This window comes from Sorex fumeus, unplaced genomic scaffold (assembly GCF_029834395.1).
Source record: "Sorex fumeus unplaced genomic scaffold, SorFum_2.1 ptg000098l, whole genome shotgun sequence".
Classification (NCBI taxonomy): domain Eukaryota; kingdom Metazoa; phylum Chordata; class Mammalia; order Eulipotyphla; family Soricidae; genus Sorex; species Sorex fumeus.
Genome location: NW_026606155.1, coordinates 28,385,595 through 28,407,422, shown reverse-complemented (window position 1 = coordinate 28,407,422; position 21,828 = coordinate 28,385,595). Strand labels below are relative to the sequence as shown.

General features: G+C 41.1%; 1 protein-coding gene across 1 annotated transcript in view; it reads left to right on the top strand.

The window, feature by feature from the left end:
• The window catches only part of GARIN2 (golgi associated RAB2 interactor family member 2), a 58,319-nt gene that overhangs the window by 8,724 nt on the left and 27,767 nt on the right, over positions 1-21,828 (top strand). The window contains exons 3-4 of the mRNA XM_056133359.1: positions 10,288-10,819; positions 14,886-15,127. Coding sequence (XP_055989334.1) covers positions 10,288-10,819; positions 14,886-15,127 — 774 coding nt within the window. The remainder of the gene's footprint in view (positions 1-10,287; positions 10,820-14,885; positions 15,128-21,828) is intronic.

Sequence of the window (21,828 nt, the reverse complement as noted above, 5' to 3'; positions counted from 1 at the left end):
GCCAAGGGGGAGCAGGCAGAGGGACAACACCCTTTCCCCCCTGGGGTGGCCTGGCAACAGTAACCTACTGTGGGGTCTGGACGAATTTCTGCCAAAAGCCGCTGGGTTTTGAGATTTGTTTCTGAATCTCTGGGATCTTTTCCATTAAGCAGCTTGATTAGGAGCAGAGAGGCCATTTGTGGGCGATGACTTGGGGTCTTGTTGGGGTGGGGAGGACAGAACCGGCTCCCACCCCCATCCCGTGAGGCCCAAAATGTCTCATCACTGCGGACCCAAACCTGACTGTCCAGTGGCCTCTGGAGGATGGCGGCCACGAGGCCGCCAGGGGGAACAGGCCAAGGCACGAAACCTATTCCCACCTGGTTTGGCCCAGCACCAGTAACCTACTGCAGGGACCGAACGCATTTCTGCCAAAAGCTGCTGGGTTTCAAGATTTGTTTCTGAGTCTCTAGGATCATGGCCATTAAGCAGTTTAATCAGGAACCAGAGAGGCCATGCCTCCAATTATATAGCTATGCCGGAGGTGGTTTATGGGTGTGTCTCCTACATACCTAACTTTTGGCCGTTTACTTTCTTGGTAAACTTTACCCCAACTTTGGGGTCTGGCCAAAAGCATAGCAGCAATTTTGGGGTATCTGGAAGTCTGAAGGCGCCATCAGGCTGCTAATGCACTTTCCTCACAGGTACAGATTGACCTGCTGGTGGCACCATACCCCCTACTCTGTACCTTTTGATGAAATAGTTTAATCCATGGTATTTAGATATATTTTTTATATGAAGGATTTTTTTCCCACTTTATTTTAAACACCATGGTCTACAAAGTTTGTACATGGTCTACATGATCATTTGTTCTAGGCATTCAATATTCCAACCCCGGTCCTACCATCACGGTCACCTTCCTTCCATCATTATCTCCATTTTCCCAATCATTCCTCACGTCTGCCATGTTAACAGGCCCACAGTAATTTGTTTTATATTGTTTGTTACCACTGGGTAAAAATATTTAGTTGATCAAAAAATATTTTGTAGAAGAAATTTTGTGAAAATTGTTGTACATCACTTTGAGGGCATTAAGTTTTTGTCTGAGGGTTTACTAAGCTGCTCTTGCAAGTCAAACCTTCTGTGTTAATGATTTTGTTACTTGAGATTGCTTCTGTGTTGCATTCTATTCAATCTGGTATGCCGCTACTAGGATGACAGTATTGTAGAGTTTGAGAAAATGTGCACTCCAGGAAATTCAGAATTGGGCAGTTCAGCTGGAGGCATGATGGTGGCTTTGGGGTGTGGGAGCAGCTGTCAGGGCTTTGTTAGGGTGGGATCTGGCCTGCCCCTATCCAAGATTGCCTCAGAGGTCTCAGGCAGATGTGAGTGTCCAAGAAATTTTTGTGGCTAGTTGATATATTTTGAGATTTATTTACAAGTCCCTGGAACAAAGCTGGTAGATGAGTTTACATGGTCATAGCAGTAGTGGTGGGACGTGGGTCTTTGAGATTAAGGATCTTGATGCCATTTTTTGTTTGTTTGGGTGCCATTCCTGGCAATGCTTTAGCGCTTACTACTGACTCTTCTCAGGGATCACTCCTGGTGGTGCTCAGGGGACCATATGGTGTGCCAGAGATTGAAGTCAGGTGGGGTGCATACAAGGCAAGCACTTTACCTGCTATACTGTCATTCCAGTACATGGATATTATTTTTTAAAGAGGATTTTTGTTTTTCCCATTTAATATTTCCTTTTTATATGAGACCATTCAGCATCCCTTGCAGAGCTGATTTGGATGTGAAAAAATTCATTTCATCACTCCTTAAAATTTAAGTGATGACCTTGAAGAGTAAATAGCTCTCATTTGGAGGTTCTTTTCATTCAGTACTTTGAATACATCATATTATTCTCTTCTAGCTTGTAAATTTTTTTTCCTTTATTTTATTTTATTTTTTTTAAAGTTGTAGATTTACAATTTTTTGTGCTTTGGTTTCAATTATACAATGATCAGATACCCATCCCTCCACCAGTGCCCATTTTCCACCACCATAGATAATATCCCTCCCACCCCCATCCCCCCATCCCCCCTGTCTCTGTGGCAGGGCAATCCCCTGTGTTCTCTCTCTCCTTTTGGGTGTTGTGGTCTGCAAAAGAGGCATTGAGTGGCAAACATGTTCAGTCCATAGTCTACTTTCGACATGCATCTCCCCTCCTGGGAGGATCCTCCAAACATCCTTTATTTGGTGTTCCCTTCTCTATCTGAGCTGCCCTTTCCTCTAGGATACCCGGCTGGCCTCTAAGTTATGGAGTAATCCTCCTGGTGCTGATCTCAGCTATTCTTGGGTATTAATCTCATACTTTGTTTCTTTATATCCCCCAGATGAATGCAATCTTTCTATGTCTATCCCTCTCTTTCTGACTCATTTCGCTTAGCATGATACTTTCCATATTGTACCACTTGTATGTAAATTTCATGACTTCATCTTTTCTAAGAGCTACATAGTACTCCATTGTGTAGATGTACCAAAGTTTCTTTAACCAGTCATCTGTTCTTGGGCATTCAGGTTTCTTCCAGTTTCTGGCTATTGTAAAGAGTGCTGCAATGAACAAACAAGTGCAGATGTCACTTCGACTACACATTTTTGCCTCTCTGGGATATATTCCCAGGAGTGGTATTGCTGGGTCAAATGGGAGCTCGATTTCTAATTTTTTGAGAATCGTCCATACTGTTTTCCAGAAGGGCTGAACCAGTGGACATTCCCACCAACAGTGAAGGAGTGTCCCTTTCTCGCCACATCCACGCCAGCATCGGTTGCTTTTGTTCTTTTGAATGTGGGCCAGTCTCTGAGGTGTGAGATGGTATCTCATTGTGGTTTTGATCTGCATCTCCCTGATGATTAATGATGTAGAGCATTTTCTCATGTGCTTTTTTGCCATTCGGATTTCTTCTTTGAGAAAGTTTCTGTTCATTTCATTGCCCCATTTTTGGATGGGGTTGGATGTTTTCTTCTTGTGGAGTTTAACCAGTATTTTGTATATCCTGGATATCAACCCCTTGTCAGATGTGTATTCGGTGAATATCCTTTCCCATTCTGTAGACTGTCTTTGTATTTTGGTCACTGTTTCTTTGGAGGTGCAGAAGCTTCTTAGTTTAAGATAGTCCCATTTATCTATCTCTGTTTTCACTTGCTCGGCCAGTGGCGTGGCATCTTTGAAGATACCATTAGCTTCAATGTCATGGAGGGTTTTGCCAACTTTATCTTCAATGTACCTTATGGTTTCTGGTCTGATGTTGAGGTCTTTAATCCATTTTGATCTTACTTTTGTACATGGTGTTAGGCAGAGTTCTGAGCCTATTTTTTTGCATGTAGCCGTCCAGTGATGCCAACACAATTTATTAAAGAGGCTTTCCTTACTCCACTTCACATTACTTGCACCTTTATCAAAGATTAGATGAGCATATGATTGAGGAGAGATGTCAGTGTATTCAACCCTGTTCCATTGGTCTGCAGTTCTGCCTTTGTTCCAGTACCATGCTGTTTTAATTATTACTGCTTTGTAGTACAGTTTGAAGTTCGGGAGGTTGATTCCTCCCATTTTCTTTTTCCCAAGAATTGCTTTAGCTATTCATGGGGGCTTATTGTTCCATATAAATTTCAAGAGTGTTTGCTCCATTTCTTTGAAGAATGTCATGGGTATCCTTATAGGGATTGCATTGAATTTATACAATGCTTTCGGTAGTATTGCCATTTTGACAATGTTAAGTCTCCCGACCCATGAGCAGGGGATATCTTTCCATTTCCTCATGTCCTCTTTTATTTCCTGAAGTAGCGTTTTGTAGTTTTCTTTGTACAGGTCCTTTACTCCCTTAGTTAAGGTGATTCCTAGGTACTTGATTTTCTGGGGCACAATTGTGAATGGAATTATTCTTTTCATGTTGCTTTCTTCTCTCTCACTGTTTGCGTATAGGAAAGCCATGGACTTTTGGGTATTGATTTTATAAAAACCTGCAACTTTACTATACGAGTCTATTGTTTCTAGGAGTTTTTTGGTGGAAGTTATTGGGTTCTCTAAGTAAAGTATCATATCATCTGCGAATAGTGAGAGCTTGATTTCTTCCTTTCCTACCTGAATGCCCTTAATATCTTTTTCCTGCCTAATCGCTATTGCAAGTACTTCCAGTACTATATTGAACAATAGTGGAGAGAGTGGGCATCCCTGTCTCGTCCCTGATCTTAGAGGGAAGGCTCTCAGTTTTTCCCCATTGAGGATGATGCTTGCTGTAGGCTTGTGGTATATGGCTTTAATTATGTTGAGGAAGGTCCCCTCTATACCCATTTTGGCTAGGGTTTTCATCATAAAGGGGTGCTGGATCTTATCAAATGCTTTCTCTGCATCTATTGATATGATCATATGCTTTTTATCTTTTCTTTTGTTGATATGGTGGATTATGTTGATTGATTTCTGAATGTTAAACCATCCTTGCATCCCTGGGATGAATCCTACTTGGTCATGGTGTATGATCTTTTTGATGAGTAGTTGGATTCTATTTGCTAGTAGTTTGTTGAGGATCTTTGCATCTGTGTTCATCAGGGATATCGGCCTGTAATTCTCTTTCTTTGTGGTATCTCTGTCTGCTTTTGGTATCAGTGTGATATTTGCTTCGTAGAAACTGTTCGGAAGTGTTTTTGATATTTCAATTTCATGGAAAAGCTTAAAGAGCATCGGGAGTAAGTCCTCTTTAAAGATTTGGAAGAATTCACTAGTGAATCCATCCGGGCCAGGACTTTTGTGCTTGGGGAGACTTTTTATTACCATTTCAATTTCCTTGATGGTGATAGGTCTGTTCAGGTATTCCAGGTCTTCTTGGTTCAGCCTTGGGAGTCTGTAGGAGTCTAGGAATTTATCCATTTCCTCGAGGTTTTGATGTTCTGTGGCATAAAGCTTCTCAAAGTACTCCCTGAGGATCCTCTGAATTTCTGTGGTTTCTGTTGTAATGACCCCCTTTTCATTTCTGATTCGGTTTATTAGGGTTTTCTCTCTCCCTTTCTTTGTGAGTTTTGCTAGAGGCTTATCGATCTTGTTAATTTTCTCGAAGAACCAGCTTTTGGTTTCATTGATCTTTCGGATTGTTTTTTGGGTTTCCATCTCATTAATCTCTGCTCTGAGTTTTATTATTTCCTTTCTCCTGTTCGGGTTGTGCTCCTTTTTTTGGTCCTTCTCCAAGCTCTTAAGCTGTGAGGTTAGGTTACTTATGTGTGCTCGCTCCTCCTTCCTGAGGAATGCTTGTAGAGCTATAAACTTTCCTCTTAACACAGCCTTTGCTGTGTCCCATAAGTTTTGGTAACTCGTGTTCTCATTTTCATTCGTTTCTAGGAATCTTTTGATTTCCTCTTTGATTTCCTGTCTAATCCACTCGTTGTTCAATAGTGCACTGTTTAATTTCCAGGTGTTTGATTTAGTTTTCTGTTTTTGTGTGTGATTTACTTCTAATTTCAGCGCATTATGGTCTGAGAAGATTGTTGATGCAATCTCTACCTTCTTAATTTTATGGAGGCATGTTTTGTGGCTCAGCATGTGGTCTATCTTGGAGAATGTTCCATGTACGCTTGAGAAGAATGTGTATTCAGCTTTTTGTGGATGAAGTGTCCTGTATATATCTACTAAGTCCCTTTCTTCCATTGTTTCCCTCAAATGAAGTATGTCCTTGCTAAGCTTGAGTCTGGTTGATCTATCAAGAGGTGACAAAGCAGTGTTGAAGTCTCCCACTAGTATTGTGTTGCTATTGATGTCTTTTTCCAAATCTATGAGTAGTTGTTTTAAGTACTTTGCTGGTCTCTCATTAGGTGCATATACATTTATTATTGTAAGTTCTTCCTGTTGTACAGATCCTTTGATCAATAAGAAATGGCCTTCACTGTCTCTTATGACCTTCCTCACTCTGAAATCGATGTGGTCTGATATAAGGATGGCTACCCCCGCTTTTTTATGGGAGCTGTTTGCCTGTAGGATTGTTTTCCAGCCTTTGACTCTGAGTCTGTGTTTGCTTTGACTATTGAGATGCGTTTCTTGCAGGCAGCAGAATGTTGGGTTCAATTTTCTAATCCATCCTGCCACTCTATGTCTTTTAATTGGTGCGTTTAGCCCATTGACATTGAGAGAGATTATTGTTATGGGATTTTGTCCCATTGTTCTGTTAAAATTTGGTGTATTTGAGGGCCCTTTCTTGCCTTAAAGTAGCCCATTTAGTTGTTCTTGTAACCATGGTTTTGAGTCTATGAAGTTCCTGAGCTGTTGTTTGTCTGTGAAACTGTGTGTTGTTCCTTCTATTATGAATGAGAGTCTTGCTGGGAAAAGTATTTTTGGGGAGGCATTTATTTCATTGAGTTTTTTTACTATGTCCCACCACTGTTTTCGGGCCATGAGGGTTTCATCAGAAAAATCAGCTGTGAATTTTAAGGATGCTCCTTTGTAAGAGATTTCTTTCTTCGATCTTGCTGCTTTCAGAATTTTGTCTCTGTCTAAGGTTTTGGTCATTTTGATCAGGATGTGTCTTGGGGTATTTTTATTCGGATTTCTTCTAGCTGGTACCCTTCGGGCCTCCTGAATGTGGTCACAAGTTTTCTTCAGCTCTGGAAATGTTGTAGCAATGATTTCTTTGACAGTTTCTTCTTCATCGAGGTTTTCTTCCTGTCCCTCTGGGACTCCAATAATTCTTATGTTACCCCTCTTGGCTTCATCACGATCTTCTCTTGCCATCTGTTCCCGAATTGTGAGTCTCTTTTCCATTTTCTGCTCTTTTCTGGAGAGTCTCTGAACTTCATCTTCGAGCTCACTGATTCTGTTCTCAGCCGCTCTTACTCTGCTGCTGAGGCCTTCCACTGAGCTTTTCAATTCGCCTACGAGATTTTTCAGGTCTGACATTTCTGATTGCATTTTCCTCATTTCTGCCTTCAGATCCTCTTGTCTTCTATTGGCATTGCTTTCCATTGTTTCTTTTAATTCCCTAAGCATCCCAAGTAGCTCCCTTCTGAATTCCTTGTCAGAGAGGTTGTCTAACACTACAGTACTGTTGGTGTCATCTGGGCTAGACTCTTCAATATGAAAGTTTGGTGGGCTTTTGCGTTGCTTTACCATTGTGAGAGGTGTGGTTTAGTCCTTCACGTTCACTGTTACTATTCTGCTTGATATGCAGTGTGAGTTAAGATAGGCTTCTGAGTTATTGGCTACTGTGTTTCTAGTGGCTGAGCTAAAATAGAGAAGTTTCCATCTAAGAAGTTAGCTTATGGTTCCTATGGCATATATAGTGGGAAAATATTTCGCGGCCGCGTCAGCGGCCGTGGCTCCGGAAAGAGTCCCTGGCACTGGGCGAGGAGTTGGGAACGTCTCCTGTTTGGAATTGGAGCCGTTCAGCTTTGTTGCCCAGAGCTGGGCCTCTGTGCCCGTCCCACGCAGATCAGGGGTTGAAAACCGGCTGTCTAGGGGCTGTTTCTAGCTGCGCGTGCCCAGAGAGGGACCCAGGCCCTTGGGGGCGGGCTGTACCTGTTGGAATTGGAGCCGTTCAGCTTTGTTGCCCCCTAGCTTGTAAATTTTATTTGAAAAATTTGATGTGAGTTTTATGTTGCTTCCTTATATATGAGTCCTTGCTTTGTACTTGCTGCTTTAAAAAATCTCTGTCTTTGTGTCTTGCTATTTTTATTATGATGTCTTCATGTTCCCTTTGACTTTATATTGTTTTGTTTTCTAATGAATCACTTCTGGGGTTCCCCAAGCGCTTGGGGAATCATGTGGTTCCAAAGTTGGAGCCAGGGACTCCTGCATCTCTGACCTCCGTTGGATTTGTTTTGATTGGCACTCTTTGGATTTCCCTGATAATATCAAATATATATCTTCAATCCTCTTCATTCAATCTTACTCTCTTTTCTGCTACCTTTTCTTCATAAATGGTGTGTGACCTGTCATCATTGATTTTTCAGCTTTTGTATTCTGCTGTTGAGACTTACTACTATATTCTTTAGCTCCTTTATTACTGTTTAAATATGTTCTTTCAGATTTTTCTTTTTTCTATCAGACTCTTCAAACTATTGATTCTCCGTTCAAATGATTTAGTTTCAGATAATTTAACTTTGTGAGGATTGTTGTTGTAGTCTTCTTTGGGCAATTTAGAAATACCTGATATAATTAAGATTCTTCCTGGACTTTTGTCATCATTTATTGTGACTGAATTTCTCCATTTTCACATTATTACCGGTACTACATAGGGACCTAAAGATGAAGGTCCAAACTGTTCCAAGCAGAAAATCAATGCTCCTATTCACAAGATCAGACTGGTACCTGTGACTCTAATGATTTCTGATAGCTATGGATGCTCTTTCACCAGCTTCAAAAGTCCCAGATGGTTACAGTAAAAGAAATCAGATTTGTACATGACCACAGATAGCTGTGAGCCAAGTTTGTTCCACCTTGGGGAGTTGGGGACAGGGAGGAGAGGGCTTGGCTTCAGTACTGCCCCAGCCTGAGTCACTCAGCTGAGAAGGCTTAATTGGCAGCTGGGGCCTCTCTGTATCTATTGTCTTGCCAACCATTGTATTCCTGTGTACAAACCTGTTTTCAGGTGAAATTCTGGGGATCTTGTCCTCTATCCATTATCTGTTCATCCAGAGCATTCCCTCTCGAACATGTTTCCAGTTCCCTTTCCTCTATCCTTTTTCTTTCCTTCTTTCTTTCCTTCTTTCCTTCTTTCCTTCTTTCCTTCTTTCTTTCCTTCTTTCTTTCTTTCTTTTTCTTTCTTTCTTTCTTTTTTCTTTCTTTTTGGTTGTTGGGGGATGGGTTTGGGCCACATGCCACAGTATTCTCAGTTTACTCCTAGTTCTGTGCATAGGGGCCCATATATGGAGCCAGGAATTGAACTGAGGCATGCCGCATGAAAAGCAAGCTTCTTATCTCTGCTATTATCTCTTCAGCCCCCAGTTCCTTTTAAATTCCTGTCACCTTGTGAACTTTCCACCCTCAGGCATTAGGCTGCCTGTGTTGAAGCAAATGCCTAGCCTGTTCCTCAGTTCAGAGAACTTTGAACTACAAGCTATCTGTTCACCAGGGGGCAGCTGCACTCAAGTGTGTACCTGCCTGTTTTCTTTGTTTGGGGCAACCTGGGAACCACTAGTAGGCATTCAGGCATACACTGGCATTGGAGAAAGCACAGCCTGTTTCTCAGTTTCCTCTGACCAGCATTCCATCTGTTCACCGCAGAATGCCTACACTGGAGTGCCCGTCTGCTTAATGCTCCATTCAAGGTAGCCTGAGGGTCTATGCTGTTAACTGCTTTTCCCTAGGGACCATGTATTCTACAAAATGTCAAGTGTGTCCTCATGACACTCTCTTCAGAATGGGGACTGGGAGGGGAGGGGACTGCTGAAGCTGTACAACTGTTGATCCTCTGCTTTGGGCCCTCCAGTGCTTGGGACCATCCACACTGGCATTCCCTCTGGGCTCTGAGTTCCCCACCATGTATAGGCACTGCCTGACACCTGAACCTGGGGCACATTCTGGTCTCAGTTCTCTATCCTTTTCTGGCAACCACTCCCTCCCTTGAAGCAGGAGGGAAGTTACTCAGCTGTGCCTCCAAATTCTGTTCCAGTACTTTTTCTAGCAGAGACACCTCTATAGCAGCTCATTTGTCTGTGATTAGTTTTTCAGTGTGAGGCCCAGTCATGACTTATGTCCACAATTTTTTTTTTTAGTTAGGAAATGCAGGGAATTTTAAACTTTGGTTCTTTTTTTGGCCCCATCCTCCTACAAAAATGGTTTGAACTGCAAAAGCTAAGCACCAGACCTGGGTACCTTGTGGCTGCCATTTAGTACTTCCCACTCTATGACTGCCACTTCCCAGGCCTGCCTGGGAGACAAACTGTTTTACTAAATCTCTTCAGCTACTATAAAGCAGAAGTAGAGGGCCTAGGAATGTGGTTTAGCAGTCGAGCACTTGCTTTGTGTGTATAAGATTCAATCCCCAGTACCACCAAAAAGAAAAAGAACAAACAAAAAGATCTTTTGGCGGGGGACGGGGGGCAAGTAGGAAATTTTCTGCCATAGAGGCAGGAGGTTGGGAGGGAAACTGGGGACATTAGTGTTGGAAAATGTACACTGGTGAAGGAACAGGTGTTGAAACATTGTATGACTGAAACCCAATCATGAACAACTTGACTATCTCACATTAATTCAATAAAAATAAATAAATCATTTTATAGAAAGGTCTTTCGATAGTTTTCAAATCATACCTCTGGATAACATTTGCATTTTGATTGCAGGTTTCTTCCTCTCCAATTTGTTACTCTTAGTGTGCATGATTTTGATAAAATGATACTGAAAATAAAGTTAGTGAGTAGAAAAGCCTACTACCTTCAGCTCTGCGCCCCTGCATGCATTCAGGACACTTTGTTTTATCAATGGGTAGAGCTCATCTCCTTTCTAAATCAGGAGAAAGCCAAAGCTTCCAAAATGTCAGAAATCTCAAGCCTCTCAGAAATCACAAACAGCACAGACAACACATGTTCAACGGATATCATGGATTTTGTGGAGTTCACAGAGGACCAGTCCCCATGCGTGCACTTAAGTGCATGTGAACATGTCACTGAAAGCGTAGACTTCTCCGATATCACCAGGAACACTTATGTCACTGATGTTACGGATATTCCAGAAAATGAAGTCACAGAGGTCCCAGATGTAAAAATTGTCACGGAAGTTATAGAGGTCCAGGATACCTGTGAGATCAAAGCTGCCTCAACTGTCACAGTGGTATTTGAAAATGATGACATAAAAGAGTCCACAAAGGAAGAAAAGGTACATGATATAAAAGACTATTTTCTGATAATTGAGAACAAGAGTGTAGACATTACTCTTATTAGTTAGCTTCCTAAAATTGAATATCAAAATGCTGTGGAATTCATTGACTTATTGATGTAACATTGACATCTGATTTTTTCTTTTTTTTTCTGTTGGGGAGAGGGAGCATCCCCAGTGGTGCTCCAGGGAACAAGGCTTACATCTAGTAATACTCAGCCAAGGATCTGAATATGCCAGTAATTTGTGTCCTGCATTTTTGGGTTTCTTCGGGGTTACCCGAGTAGTGTTCAGGCACCTCCAAGGCCACACATGGTATGCTTGGGAGGCCATCTGGTACCAATGATAGAAATCAGATCTGTATGCACCCTACCTCCTGTACTAATTTCCCGAGCCTGAAGGATCACTCCCACAGTGAGATTTTTTTGATCACTGAAATCTAGTGAAAAGATTTCTAAAATCTAGTGAAAGAGTTGTAAGATATGATCTCATTAAATTGGAAGTCACTATCATCAACTTCAGATTTAATCTGATATCAAAATACTATGATGGGGAGGAAAAAACTTTGGAATCAGAAGACCTAGGGTTAGACTGTCTACTTATTAGTTGAGTAATAAGTACCCTATGTAATATGTACCCTGCTACATATTAGTTGATTCACTGAACCTATATGAGCCTTGGTTCCTCGGTTCCTCATTTTTAGAATGAGGATATTAATATCACATATGGTTTAACTTAAAATTTAAGTGATTACAAAATTACTCACTACCTTGAAGGATTTGGTGAAATTTCAGTAGATTAAAGTAATGGTGAAAATAGGAAAAACCAGAAAATGGAATAATAAAGAGTCATGACTGAGAATGGTTCAGTTTGACTGGATCATGAGAGTGAGAGAGGAGAGAGAGAGAGAGAGAGAGAGAGAGAGAGAGAGAGAGAGAGAGATAGAATATTAGAATATAGGAATGGATGGAGATATGACCCAATGAGCGAGGATGAACACTTTGTATGCAGAGTGATCCCCTAAGAACGTAGTGCTACCCCTGAGCTTGGAATAGCCCCAGTGGCCCCCAAAACAAGACAAAAAGCAAACACCAACTACACAAACAAAAAGAATACAGGATTAGAAAATAGTTAGCAAATTTTGAATGACAATTTTTTTTTAAATTTTTATTAGTGAAACACCATGAGGTACAGTTGTAGACTTACAATTTTTTGTGCTTGGGTTTCACTTATTACAATGATTGAGTACTCATCCCTTCACCAATGCCCATTCCCCACCTCCAATGCTCCCAGCATCCCTCCCACCCCCCCACCCCCCATCCCACTCCACCCCAGTGGCAGGGCATTTCCTTTTGTTCTCTCTCTCCTTTTGGATGCTGTGGTTTACAAAAGAAGCATTGAGAGGCTATCATGTTCGGTCTATAGTCTATTTTCAGCATGCATCTCTCATCCTGGAAGGGTCCTCCCAACACCCTTTACTTGGTGCTCCCCTCTCAATCTGAGCTGCCTTTTCCCTCAGCATGTGTGGCTGGCCTCCAAGCCATGGAGTGAATCTCCTGGTACTTATCTTGGCTATTGAATGACAAGTTTAAAAGTATGGACTTGACCCATTGGTAAATATGAGTCACCAAAGGCCTCCAAGTAACAAAATGAAAGAACTTGTATTTTTTTTCATTCTCTCCATTTTTTTAAATTTTCTTCAAACACTGTGGGTTACAAAGTTGTATTTTATTTGAACTGTATTTTTAACTGTTTTAATATGATGGCAGGATAGGTTGTAGGTAAATAGGTAAGTATGGAGACTGCTGCCAAAAAATGTCCAAGGTAGAGTGGGTGACAACAAAAATATGACAAGGGGCTAGAATAGATATTTTACAGGAAAAAAATTGCTGATAATTGGGAAAGTTTTAACTTTGCTAATAATCAAGAAATGAGAACTTAACAAAAATAATATCACCTACAAAACCATTAAAAGAATATAAACAGGGCCATATTAAAAAATACACAGTTATTTAGGCACTTGTGTTCACATTACTGACCCAAATTAAATTACCAGCACTGCATTAAATTACTCAAGCACTACCATAGTGATCCTTGATCATAGCATGTTTAGCTCCCCCCCAAAATTTCAACAACAGTGACCACAAAAAATGTTAACAGTGACGGGGGGGGGGATGAGGGTGGGGGGGATGCTGGGACCCATGGGGATGGATGACGGGCACTGGTGGAGGGATGGGCACTTGATCATTGTATAACTGAAACCCAAGCACAAAATTTGTAAGCCTATAACTGTATCTCATGGTTTTTCACTAATAAAAAAAGAAAAAAAATGTTAACAGTGAACATGTCTGTAAGTATAGTCAATTTGAAATTTATACAAATATGTAATTGGGATGAGAATTGATGCAAATATTTCTAAAATCATTAAGAATCAAGGTCCATTTGACTCAGTGATTCAGATTCTAAGAGTATTTTATAGGTAATTCATCTGAAAATAAAAAATGACGTATTACCTACCAAGATACCAATTTGGGAAAGAAAGAAGAAAAAGAAAAGAAATCATATCATACCTATACCATGTTTACAAAAATTAGACAAAATTGGGTGCATTCAGTGTGATATGGCTATAGAAAGTGTTTACAAAAATTAAATAATGGAAATCTTTCATAAATATTTTGTTATTGTTTTCTGCACCACATTCAACAGTGCTTGGGGATACTCCCAGTTCTGTGTTCAGGGGTTACTTTCAGTGGTGCACAGGGCAGTGTGCACTGCTCAGGATTGAACCCAGGCTTCCTACATACAAGGCATGTGTTCAACATATGAATCTGTCTCTCTGTTTCTATTTAGTGAATATTAAATGAAGTAACCTAAACATAGGGAAATAACTAAGTGGATTTAATAAATCCAAGAAGGGTAAATAGCTATTGATCTTCAGGAGTATCAGCCAAGAAGACCATATGTGTTCAGTGAACTTCTGTTAAATATATGTCTATTCTGTATAAACAATTGTAAATGTTTGGGGTTGATGAGGCCCTGTCAAACAGTGCTCAGGAGGCCTAGAGGCACCTCCTAGCAATTCTAGGACAGGGAGGTAAAGGTGGAGGCCATGTGGTGCCAGACATCAAACTGTGGTTGACGTCATGCAAGGAATATGCCTAAAACTATTGTAGAGCTTTTATATACATAGAAAAATGTTTATGATAAAATAATGAGATGAAGATTACGACTCTCTTACCTAAAATTACATGTGTATATGCAGACAATAGGAAAGGAACAGATCATATTGTTAAATCTATTTCTATAATAGTGGGATTATAGGCAATTTATACTTTCTAAATTTAGAGTTTTCATAAAAATAATTTTATTTTGAAAACAAAAAGGTTTCACACAATTTTGATGACATAAGAAAAAGATTATCGGGCTAGAGAGATAGTACAGTGTGTAGGTGCTTGCCTTGCACTTCAATATCAGGTATCAATACCTGGATACCACATACAGTCCCCAAGCACAGCCAGTAGTTATCCCTGAGCACAGAGTCAGGAGTAAGTCATGAGCACTACCAGGTATGGCCCCAGAACAGAAAAAAAATGTTGGTATATATTATTAAAATAATAATAATAATAAGTAAAAACAAATTCTTTACTATTAGTATGAACCACCAACTCCTATTACCTATTAGAGGTTCTTAAACCAAGAGCAACCTCAGTTTGAGTAAGCAGCTGGCAAAGCAGTTGTACAAAGCCTTCTCTCTGACAATTCAGGAAAATAAAGTGCTATAGTAATTAAATGCTGATATTCTTGTTTGAATGCATGCATGAACACATGAGCTTTTGCATGTGCTATTTTATATCTGCATGTTGCCAGCCCCAGTATCCACAATAGGACCCAACTCATCAATGGTCTGGCAACATCTACCCACTTTTACTCCTCATTACTTGTGCACAAGAAGGGAATTCAGTAAATACAAATGGAATATGATGGCTGTGTGAGACATAGGTTCATAAGTATTCTGTATCTGATGCTTTTCTGTTATTTAATTTGCTACTGCTTATTATATCTATAGGAAGTAAAAAACATTCTGAAGCCTGGATGTCTACGAGACTCAAAAACTAAGAGTGAAATCAAAGAACCCTCAAAACATGTCACCATCTCAAACTTAACGCTGACTTTTGAAGGTGAAAAATGTATTTTCTCCACCTTGAATCCAGACAAAAGCGAGGTGTGTTCATACAGTGAAATGGATGGAACCCTTGAAACAAAGACAACTTATCTTAAACACATGACCAAAAAGAACGAAGTATCCAGGTATGTGAAATAGGGAAATGTGAGGGAAGCTAAGATGGGAAGTAATGAAAATAGGTATATGCAGCAGTTTTTGCTGAAGATTCTCAGACACAGATACAATGAAATTATATGAATATATAATTAACTCAATCAGTTGGTTCAATCTTAGCTGACTTTTATATTCTCACCAGCTTCTCCCACTATTCAATTGTCATCCTGGCCTCTCTTCCTGTAGTGGTTTTTATGCTAAAGAAAATACAATAGGGACAGCAGTAGAGCAGGTAGGGTGCTTGCCTTGCACACGGCTGACCCAGGTTCAATCATTGGAACCCCATATGGTACCTTTAGCTTGCTAGGAATGATCCCTGAGTATAGAGCCAGGAGTAAACCCTGAGCACCACAGGGTGTGGCACAAACACCAAAATAGAAGAAGGGGAAACACATACATATATATGTGATAAAATGGTTCAATCAGAGCTAGAAAACACCAGAAAAAATTATCCAAAAAGAACCAGTATATAGTACACCAGTTAGGGCTCTTGCCTAGCATAATCTGATCTTGGTGCAGACCTGAGTATCACAGGTACTGAGAAGCACTGAATTTAACCACTGACTGATTGGCAATTGAGACACTGCCCCATCCCACAAAAAAAAATCCTAGAGGTGCTATAAAAGAACAGAGTTATGACTTTTACTGACCCATTTTTCAGTTACTCAAAGAATTACCTCTTGTTTCATATAATTTCTTTTAAATGTAAAGAAGCTAAATTTTGCTTTTCTAATTTTTATGAAGCAAATAACTCTTGATTGTAAAGCCTAAATAAAACCTACAAGGCAATAAGCACATTCCTCAAAAAACTAGAAATTGAACTCCCATTTGACCCAGCAAGACCACTTCTGGGAATATACCCTGGGGGCCCAAAAACACACAGCAGAAACATTATCTGCACTCCTATGTTCATTGCAGCACTATTCACAATAGCCAGGACCTGGAAACAACCTGAGTGCCCAAGAACAGACGAATGGACAAGGAAACTATGGCACATCTACATAATGGAATACTATGCAGCTGTTAGGAAAAGTGAAGTCATGAAATTTGTCTATAAATGGATGGATTTGGAGAGTATCATGCTGAAATAAATATGAAGTAGAGGGACAGATAGAGAATGACTGCATTCATTTGTGGTATATAAAAAATATATAGTGGAAGACTAATCTCCATGATCAGGGAAAACAGGGGCTAGGAGAACTGGTCAGTGGTTGGAATCAACCACAAGTGTGTGGGGAGCAGAGAATAGGTAAGATAGAGAAGAGACCAGTATGACAATAATAGCTGAGAATGATCACACTGGACAAGATCTGAGTGTTAAAAATAGGTAAATGTATATTCTTGATAACCTTTCAGTATTAATATTGCAAACTACAAAGCCCAAAAGAAGAGAGAGAGGAAGACAGAGAGAGAAGAATAGCACCTACCATAAAGGCAGGCTGGGAGGAGGGCGTGTGGGTTGATGGAAGGGAACCTGGGGAAATGTACACTAGTGGAGGGATGGGTGTTGGAAAACTGTGTGACTGAAATCCAATCATGAATAGCTTTGTGTAAGGGTCTATCTCACAGTGATTCAATAAAAAAAAAGTTTTTAAAATCACAAGGGAATTCTAGAATATGGCTACTTTTAACAGTAAGTATAAAATTTGTAGAATACATGCATGCAAAATATTACAAGAGTAATATAAAATTAAGGATACTTTATGGGGCTGGTACAGTGGGTAAGGTACTTGTCTTGCACCGTGGCCATCTAGGATTCAATACCTGGCATCCCTTATGGTCCCCTAAGTCCTCCAGGAGTAATTCCTGAGAATTACGAATTAGGCAGAGCCAGGAGTAAGTCCTGAGTACTGCTGGATGTGATCCAAAACAAATACCCATAAAAAATTTAAATATACTATCAATATAATTTCTTAAACATAGAAGAGCAGAAGAATCATAATACTTGAGATACATTTTATTGACATGACATTGTTATGATAATGATTCACAAAATAGTTATCCTTCAGAGGGATAAAGAGCTTTTTCTAAAAGCCAGAGAAAGCTCAACACACTGGAGTTCATACTTTGCATGCAATGTCCAAGTTCAGTCTCCAGCATTGCATGGTCTCCTCTACACCACCAGGAGTGACAACACAGAGCCAGCAGTAGCTCCCAAGAACAGTCAAGTGTGGCCCCAAAACCAAACCAAGCCAACAAAATGTTTTTTTAATTTGGTTTTTATTTATCAAAATGTTAATGGAAAAACTAAAAGGCAGCTTGAATAAGAAAAATTAAATTTACAGAGTTGGTGAATCTTCATATATTGCTTTATATATTTTATGGCCCTCATAGATATATTGAAATTATTAAGGTCCATTTCTCTACTGTGTTTCTTTCTCTTCTCGCTACTCCTTAAGAGAGAAAGAGAGCAAGTCAGAGAGAAAGAGAGATTATTAGAAGTATGAGGGTGAGTAAAAAAATTTGTCTTGAGTTTAAAAAAAATACTCAAAGCTATTTTAAAGAGTGGCCAGAAAAATATCACAGGGATAAGGTGCTCGTGTTGCATGTATATGGCCAATCCCAGTTAAAACCCCCGCACTGCACACGGTACCTCTGAACATTACCAAGAGTAATCCCTGAGCACAGATCCAGGAGTATGCTTTGAATACTGCTAGGCATAGCCCAAAAACTAAAATATAAAGCTATTTTAATGATCTAAGGATTAACTGCTCTGTATGGACTTTCTCTTAATTTTTATCTCTTAGCTAACTCTTGATAAGGGAAATAAAAGAACCCATGAGAAAAACTCAAGATATTGACAGACCTTGAACTCAGAATTATGATAGCTTTTGGACTACATAGCACTCTAACACTGTCCTGCGGTTGTTCATTGATTTGCTGGAGCGGGCCCAGTAATGTCTCCTTTGTGAGATTTGTTGTTACTGTGTTTGGCATATTGAATACATCATGGGTAGCTTGCCAGGCTTTGCCATGTGGGCAAAATACTCTCAGTAACTTGCCTGGCTCTCCCAGAGGGGCAGAAGAATAGAACTCAGGTTGGCCACGAGTTCAATTCCTCTGCCCCTCTCGGAGACATACCTTTCATAATTCAGAGTCTCTAGATCCAAGGTAATGTGTTGGCAGGTCTCAGTTAAGATTTATAATCGTTTTCGTTGCTTGCTCTTAAGCAAAACACCACTTGCTTTCTAGTGTTATATACCAGTAATTCTCAGTGTGAACAGTGAGCAGCAGCACCTGAGGACTTGTTAGAATGGAACATTCTTGGGTGCAACCCCATTCTTCTGACCAAAAAAACTTGAAATAGGCTCAGTATTGGGTATTATAATAGACTCCAAATGAGTCTAATACAGAGCTTCTGAAACTTTTTCCGCTCAAAACCCTTTGACCAACTGGGGGAAAAAAATCTTGAGTGAGTTCTGCTAGAAATACCTTGGAGTAATTCCAAAGTTGATTTTTTAATTAATTTTTGGTCATTGCATATTCAGAAACATTTTTGCTGTTGCCAAATATTTTGTAACCCACACATTCTGTTATGGTCACAACCCACAGTATTAAGAAGCTAGACTCTAAAGCATGATTATGTTTGAGAACAGTTGCCTTCTCAGAAGCCAGTATCACAAACAAAGTAAGGTCTAGCAAGAATTTTTCCCCCACAAGAAAGAAATTCTGCAGCACTCACTATAGTCAAAATAAGGTTCTTCTAGAGCCCAAGAAGAAACCAAACTCAAACTCAAGGGTGCCTGCATAAAGTTCCCACATATGACCAGGAAATTTGGATTCTGACTTCATACAATAATTTCTTAATCATAAGACTTGGTTTAATATTCAAGAAATTTTCCTGCTTCAGTTGGAGATAGAAAAGAAGTGAAACTTCTTCCAAAACGTTGATCATTTATTTCATTATGTATCAATTGAGTTCTTTCAGTGGAACTAAATACCGAGAGGACTATTGGTGTTATGTTGGAAGAGAAAGAAAGACAAAAATGAGGAAAAACTAGGAGACAGGAAAAGTGAGGAAGGGATATAAAAAAAATTTAAGAACAATCGGTTAGAAATAGTGGAAGAAAGAGAAAGGGATTTAAGACACAAAATTACAGGTGCAAGAGCCACTTGAAGACTTAACTTTTGTTCCTTTTCATGTCCTGTATAGAAAAGCATAGATTTCTGAAAACACTTAATCACTTAATCACTTAACTTCCCGTTAGTCGGCGATTTGCTCGAGCGGGCGCCAGTAACGTCTCCATTTGTCCCTGTCGCGTGCTAGTGTAGCCCAATGGCATCTCTTCGCTCCGGGAACATGGAGGGCCTCAAACCGATCGTTCATGACCTTGACAAAGAAGTCTGACCATCTGGTAGGTGGGCGGCCACGCGGTCTCTTGACATCCCGTGGAATCCAATCAGTAATAGCTCTAGTCCAACGGTCGTCTTTAAATCTCATTACGTGACCAGCCCATCTGATTTTCGACACCTTGGCATATGAGACAGCATCCCTGATCCTTGATCGTCGACGGATGTCAGAACTCCGGATTCTTTCTCTCATTTGAGTGAAACGTGATATTCCAAGCATAGCTCTTTCTATTCTTCTTTGGGAGACCTGAATGGCGTTCTCATCTTGTTTGCGTAGGGCCCAGGTCTCTGAGGCATATGTTAATGCAGGAAGAACAGTGGAATCAAAGAGATGTGCCCGGAGCCGGAGGTTCTTCGTCCTCTTAGCTATTTCTTCGACGTTCTTGAAGGCGTTCCAAGCCGCTCTCTTCCTCCAGCGCAGCTCGGGTGCCAGGTCATTTGTCATGTTGACCTCTCGACCTAGGTACACATAGCTGTTGCATTCGGAGATGGTCGTTCCATTGAGAGCGAATGGGGCGTCAGGAACAAGGCTGTTTCTCATAAACATTGTCTTCGTAAGATTCAGCTGTAGTCCTACCTTTCCACACTCACGGTCAAAGTCGGCCAGCATTTGTGCCGCTTGGCTGATGTTTGGTGTTATTAAAACAATGTCATCAGCAAAGCGGAGGTGGTGTAGTTGCCGACCATCTATCTTCACTCCCATTCCTTCCCATTCCAGTCGTTGCATGATGTTCTCGAGGGTGGCGCTGAAGAGTTTTGGTGAAATGGTATCACCCTGCCGCACCCCTCTCTTGACATCAACGATCACTTCTTTGTAGAATGGTGAGATCCTGGTAGTGAATCCGCAATACAGCTCAGGGAGGATCCTGATGTATTGGGCTTGAATGCCCTGATTGGCTAGGGCTTCAATGACCACTTCCGTCTCAACAGAATCAAAGGCCTTCTTTAAATCAATGAACGTTAAGCAGAGCGGCATCTTGAACTCCCGAGAAACCTCAATGAGTTTGGTTATCGTGTGGATATGGTCGATGGTGCTGAATCCTTTGCGGAACCCTGCTTGCTCACATGGTTGTCCTTCATCTAGTGTTCTGCCAATCCTATTCAGGATGACTCGAGTGAACAACTTGTAGATGACAGACAATAGGCAGATCGGGCGATAGTTGCCAATGTCATGGATGTCTCCCTTCTTGAACAGTAGTACGGTCCTGCTGGTTTTCCATTGAGATGGAACCTTGCATTCAGACAGGTAGCGAGTGAAGAGCCGAGCCAGTGTATTGATGAGTACTGACGGCAGGTTCTTCAGGTGTTCAGGTCTGACCTTGTCTGGGCCGGGTGCTGTTTGCTTCTTTACTGACGAAATGGCGTGTCGGATTTCGGAAGGGAGAACGTTGGGAACGACATACCCATCCTGTGGAATTTGGTATGTCGGCAAGTGGACATGGCTATCGAAGAGATTTGAGTAGAAGTCATGGATAATCTTCTCCATTGCCGTTCTGGAGGATGTGATGGATCCATCAGGACGTCGGAGGGCAGTCATCTTGGTCTTATAGTTGGCGAAGGACAGGCGGGCGTTACGAATACTTTTCCCGGCTTCTGCCGCATCTACCAATACTTCTGCTCTTCTCTCTTTGAGGTCTTCCTTGATCGCATCTCTGCACTGCTTTGCAAGCTCGGACGTTAGCTTGCGGTTGCCTGAGGCATGCGCCAAACCACGCTGGCGAATTAGCTCAAGAGTTTTCGAAGATAGGCGACTTTTTGTGGCTATCTCTCTCTTGGCGTTCCTCGCACATTCATGGAGGTGCTGAACCAGTCGATCGTATTCCTCGTCAATGTTGTCAACAATGGCATCTTCCCATGTTGCTGCAATAGTACCAAAGAGTTCCCAGTTGGTGGTCGTTCTGGGAGTTCTCTTTTTGAACTTTGCAGCCCTTTCTCCCCGCTCTGTGAAGTAGAATTTTGCACGAAGGAGACGGTGGTCCGATCCCGTTCGAAATTTTGGGACAACAGCGACATCAGTCAGGCAAAACCGTCGATTGAATATGATGTGGTCTATTTCGTTGTGGAATCGTCCACCGGGAGACTCCCATGTCCATCGTTTAGTGGACACTACTTCCACTACCCAGCCGTCGCCACACTCCAGGACGCTTTCCGGACCCGCGCGGCAGCTCCGGCCAAGACCCACGCACAACTGAAGACCCACAGAACAAGGTAAGCGGAACTCTCTGAGACCTTGGACTCCAGGCTCGGCGGACCCAGGGACAGAGCTTCTCTGCTTGCTCCCACCACCACAGGTGACAAAGGGATTCTAATCAGGAGCCCCACC